This window comes from Vitis riparia, chromosome 9 (genome assembly GCF_004353265.1).
Source record: "Vitis riparia cultivar Riparia Gloire de Montpellier isolate 1030 chromosome 9, EGFV_Vit.rip_1.0, whole genome shotgun sequence".
In the NCBI taxonomy this organism is placed as follows: Eukaryota; Viridiplantae; Streptophyta; class Magnoliopsida; order Vitales; family Vitaceae; genus Vitis; species Vitis riparia.
In genome coordinates, this window is record NC_048439.1 from 6,234,039 (window position 1) to 6,239,678 (window position 5,640).

At 35.2% G+C, this 5,640-nt stretch overlaps 1 protein-coding gene across 2 annotated transcripts; it reads left to right on the top strand.

The window, feature by feature from the left end:
• The first annotated feature begins 1,020 nt into the window (after positions 1-1,020).
• On the top strand, positions 1,021-4,995 carry LOC117922356 (disease resistance protein SUMM2-like). Of its 2 annotated transcripts, none has more exons than XM_034840485.1 (2): positions 1,021-3,974; positions 4,641-4,995. In XM_034840485.1, exon 1 carries the CDS (start codon positions 1,249-1,251, stop codon positions 3,931-3,933), a length of 2,685 nt encoding a protein of 894 aa, XP_034696376.1. In that variant the 5' UTR covers positions 1,021-1,248; the 3' UTR covers positions 3,934-3,974; positions 4,641-4,995. The 2 variants fall into 2 exon arrangements, with proteins under 2 accessions (XP_034696376.1, XP_034696377.1); XM_034840486.1 differs by having other exon boundaries at positions 4,647-4,995.
• Positions 4,996-5,640: the final 645 nt, after the last annotated feature.

Here is a 5,640-nt window from a genome sequence, read left to right on the forward strand (position 1 = left end):
TCTATTTTATAAATAAAGATGAATAATGTATCCAAACATATGCTAACTAATTCTCTTTAAAAATGCTTTTAATGAAAATATGCTAACAAACAAATTGCAAATAAAAATACTTTAAGCAAAATCACTATCAAGGAAGTCTAAGTTATACTAAATATTTTCATCAAGATTTAAAAGAAATAAGGAATTAAGGAAGAAGCTTCAAAATGATTTTAATTTAAACTCATTTCATTTGTAATCTTGCAATCCCATGCCCTAAATGTTCGATTTTATTAGAATTAGTAATTCTTAAAAAAATTAAATTCAAAACTTTTTAAAAAAATCCCACTGTTTATATTGTAATTTGGGTAGTCATTTCTAATAAAATAGATATTATCAATATTTTATTTTTTATTTATTTTCATTTTGGTAAAATTCTAGAATTACGTGAATTTTTCTTCTTAAAATAAGAAAGATATAATAAAGAAAATGAGGGAAAGCTGATATGTTAGATGGAAATACGTGCAATCAATTTACATAAAATTAAAATTCTGATTATTTTTATTTAATCAAAATGACAATAAGCGGAATGAAAAAAAGAAAGGTGAGAATTAAAAATTCTTCATGGAAAATGCTAGCTGGTTATACTAATAAAGGTGATGGTGATGATGAGTAGGGGGCAATCATTCGGTTTTCTTATGAGATGAGTGATGATCCCAATCAGAAGGCTGACCACTTTATTAGTGGTGATGGTGATGGTGATGGTGATGGTTCTCCACATATATCATCATATGTCTTGTGCATGATTAAATTTTGTGGCTTAAAAATGAGGATTACCTATTTACCCCTTTAGGTAGTTTCAAGAATTAAGATAAAAACTTTTAAAAACCATATCAAGTTTCATGTTAAAATATCATCAACCCCGTAATGTTAAAATAACGATACAATATTTTCGTACCGAACACACTTCTAATATTGCAAAAAAATTGTCAATATATATCATTGATGGACACAGTCATAATAATTACATTTCCCACAAATTTTCTAGAAACCAAGCATATTAATGGGAATTACAAGTCGCTTGGAATCAAATTAAGTTACATCTGAAGGGCAATAAGGGAACATGAAGCACCGTCTTCAACGAGATGTTGAAGCCAATACCTATACCTTCTAAACCAACTCCTCTCTTCTGCTTCATTCATCATCCCAAAGCTCTCCACACTCATCATTTCCCTCAAAACTAGCTAGTTCTTAATCCTCGTTGACAAAACCATGGGCAACATTTGCTCGATTTCACTCTCCGCTGACCGCATTGTCTATAGCTTCTGGGATGGCACTACTGAGCATGCAAATTACCTGCGCAAACTTCCTGAAAATCTGGTAGAATTGGGAACCGCCTGTGAAAGATTGAGGGAGTTCAGGAACGATGTGAAGAGGAAGGTGGATATCGCTGAGAGGGAACAAATGCAGCGGCTCGACCAAGTACAAGGGTGGCTTTCAAGGGTCGAAAACCTGGAAAGTCAAGTCAGTCAACTGATTGAAGATGGCACCGAGGAGATTGAGAAGAAATGTCTCGGTGGTTGTTGTCCTAGGCGTTGCAGCACCGGATACAAGTTGGGGAAGAGAGTGGCTAGAAAGTTGAAAGAAGTGGACACTCTAATGAGCCAACGACCTTTGGATCTGGTGGCTGAGAGGTTACCTTCACCTCGCGTAGGCGAAAGACCAAGTGAAGCAACTGTCGGCATGAATTCCAGACTTGGCATGGTTTGGAGCAGCCTGGATGAAGAACAAGTGGGAATTATTGGTCTGTATGGGTTAGGAGGTGTTGGGAAAACCACCCTTTTAACCCAAATCAATAATGCTTTTACTAAAACAACCCATGATTTTGATTTTGTGATCTGGGCAACAGTTTCCAGAAATGTAAACCTTGGAAAAATTCAGGATGACATTTGGAAGAAGATAGGGTTTTGTGATGATAGATGGAAAAGCAAAGATCGAGATGAGAAAGCTACGAGCATCTGGAACGTCCTGACCGGAAAGAGGTTTGTGCTGTTGCTAGATGATGTTTGGGAGCGGCTGACTTTATTAGACGTCGGGGTTCCACTCCAAAATAAGAAAAATAAGATAGTATTCACCACTCGATCTGAAGAGGTGTGCGCTCAAATGGAAGCTGATAAGAGGATCAAAGTGGATTGCCTAACAAGGACCGAATCCTGGGATTTGTTTCGAATGAAGCTTGGAGAAGACGCTCTCAATTTCCATCCTGACATACCCAAGCTAGCTCAGGTCGTTGCACAAGAGTGTTGCGGTTTGCCACTTGTGCTAACTACCATGGGTAAGGCCATGGCTTGTAAGAAGACGCCGCAGGAATGGAAACATGCAATTAGAGTGTTCCAAAGCTCTGCCTCAAAATTGCCAGGTATGGGGGACAGAGTGTTTCCTCTTTTAAAATACAGTTATGATTGCTTACCCACGGAAGTTGCCAGATCTTGCTTCTTGTATTGTTCTCTATATCCAGAAGATTATGCGATGTCAAAATCAAGTTTGATAAACCGTTGGATTTGTGAAGGCTTTTTAGATGAATTTGATGACTGGGAGGGAGCAGAAAACCAGGGTTACAACATTATTGGCACTCTGATTCATGCATGTCTATTAGAAGAAGCTGATGTTGATTATCAAGTAAAACTGCATGATGTAATCCGTGATATGGCATTGTGGATAGCTCGTGAAACTGGGAAGGAGCAGGACAAGTTCTTGGTGAAGGCCGGCAGTACGTTAACTGAAGCTCCTGAAGTTGCTGAATGGATGGGGCCAAAAAGGATTTCACTGATGAATAACCAAATCGAGAAACTAACAGGGTCTCCCATTTGCCCCAATCTCTCAACTTTGTTTCTTCGGGAAAATAGTTTGAAGATGATCACTGATAGTTTCTTCCGGTTTATGCCAAATCTAAGAGTTTTAGACTTGTCAGATAATAGCATAACTGAATTACCACGGGGAATCTCTAATTTGGTTTCACTACGATATCTCGACCTATCACTCACTGAAATAAAAGAGTTGCCAATTGAGTTGAAGAACCTGGGTAACTTGAAATGTTTGGTGTTGAGTGACATGCCTCAACTTTCTTCAATTCCAGAGCAGTTGATATCAAGTCTTTTGATGTTGCAAGCGATTGATATGTTCGACTGTGGAATTTGTGATGGTGATGAAGCCTTGGTTGAGGAATTGGAGTCCTTAAAGTACTTGCATGTTTTAGGTGTCACTATAACAAGTACCTCTGCTTTCAAAAGGCTTCTAAGCTCTGACAAGCTAAGAAGTTGCATTTCCAAGGTATGCCTCAGGAATTTCAACGGTTCAAGCTCTTTCAATATAACATCTCTCGGCAATGTAAAGCGTCTCATTGCGCTCTCTATCTCAAAATGTGGCTCATTGGAAGATTTGGAGATTGATTGGGTTGGGGAAGGAAAGAAAACAGTAGAATCTAATTACCTTAACTCAAAGGTCAGTTCCCACAACAGTTTCCACAGCCTTAAGGTGGTGGCCATCGAAAGCTGTTCGAGGTTGAAGGACCTAACATGGCTTGTTTTTGCTCCAAACCTTAATCTTCTTAAAATAAAGGATTGTGATCAAATGCAAGAAGTAATAGGTACCGGTAAATGTGGTGAATCTGCAGAGAATGGAGAAAACCTGAGTCCATTTGTCAAACTCCAAGCACTTGTGTTAGATGATCTACCACAATTGAAGAGCATATTTTGGAAAGCCCTGCCATTTATCTACTTAAATACAATCATTGTAGATAGTTGTCCACTTCTAAAGAAGCTGCCACTCAACGCCAACAGTGCCAAGGGACGTCGAATTGTCATTTCCGGACAAACCGAGTGGTGGAATGAAGTAGAGTGGGAGGATGAGGCAACTCACAACGCTTTTCTTCCATGTTTCGTACCTATTAAAGAATAAGGGCCTGCAGCAATCTTAGAGAGGCTACGATGCGATTCTCGGTGAGAGCCTTTTCACAATTAACTATCATTTAATCCTGAATAGGCATTGGTCCAAATAAAGCATTCAATTATAGCATCTTTCCATGGTCGTATACCTGCCACATACTGATATACTTAAAAAATGCTATTCCATTTCAAACACTTAAAGGCAATTGATTGCAGGTTTACAAGGAGTCATATTGTTATTGGAATTCAAAATCTACAACTTTTACGGTTATGTTTAGTTATTAGAAAGTATTAAGGAAAGAAAATAAATATTAATGAAAATAATTTATTTTTTGTATTTGGTTATATTATGAAAAATATAAAAAAAATCAAATATAAATAAAATTAGTTTGAAATTTACATATTTTCTAAATTGTTTAATTTTTATATCGAAAAGTTAAAATAAATAAAACAAATTAGAAGTAGCATATAAAAGTAATCTATTAATTTTAAATTTATTTTTATTTATTTTTCACTTTTTTTCCTTGCACTATTCCTTTTTATTTTCTTTATATTACAATTCCCTCAAATTTTCCAAGAACTAAACATAGCCTACATATAATGATCAAATATGATCTTACAAACCAACCCATATAAAAATTTAAGCCTAATCTTGTGGCTTTTCTAATTTGGTTTAATAAGTCAATGGTATATATCCTTATGCAATCTTATTTTGTTTAGTTGCAGAATATAGCTTCATATGTCAGAAATGCTTCCACGATCTTCACTCAATAAGAATCCATTGTTGTCCAAGGTTGAAGGATATGAATGGCTTATTTTCATGCCAACTTTTTAGTATGTTGATGACATTGTAGACTGTCAAAATAGAACATATAATTACTTATCTATGTGAGGTAAACTGTTGGTTTATGTATGTTGTTTCATAGTGTTTGTGTGAATATGTTGTTTCTCTTCGAATTGCAATATTACATTTTTTGTATTCTAGGGATTGTGAGATGCATTTTATGATTTGTGTAAAAAATTTGAGTTGGATGGCTTTCTTTAATTGCTCTACTTGAATGGAAGAGCATGTACATGATATCTTTGCTTGGAAACAATCTAGTGTATAATTTCAAAAATATAATCCTATTTTCAAATAGAAAAGATAGTTGAGTCATGGTACTCCTGGACCAACTAGGAATTGTATCTTTGTTCGTGGAGAAACAAGCATTCTTGAGAAAAAAATCAAGTCACTCTTTGTACAAAAATTTTAAGGGAGAACTTGCCCAAGTCATGGGTAGACCATAATTGGGGCACCTTAGCTAATAATGGTCCCATTTGGTTCCCTATCTATGTTTATCAAATACACCTTTTCATAATTGTAATGGGAATGGAGTGTGGGATTTATACAATATTAAAGCATGTATTTCTTAATTTTGCAATATGTTAAAGAGGATGAAACATTTTTATTTGTTGCAATTCAAGAGCATGTACGAAAATGCTCTCCCCTTGTGTTCAAAATAGAAGAACTCATTTATCTTATGTCCATTAAACTTTTTTCAAAATTTTGAGAAAGTGAAAAATTTTCACTTCCTTAAATTTTTTAAATTTTTTTATGAAGTGTTTTCAAGTATACAAGGTATTTACTTGTTTTAGTATAATAATTCTTATATTTTATATAATACTTCCTATTTAAAAAATAGAAAATAGAATATGTATCCAATCATACACCTAAGTGATT

Excerpts from the sequence above, each read along its gene's own strand:
- LOC117922356 (XM_034840485.1), top strand. The coding sequence starts at position 1,249 with ATGGGCAACATTTGCTCGATTTCACTCTCCGCTGACCGCATTGTCTAT.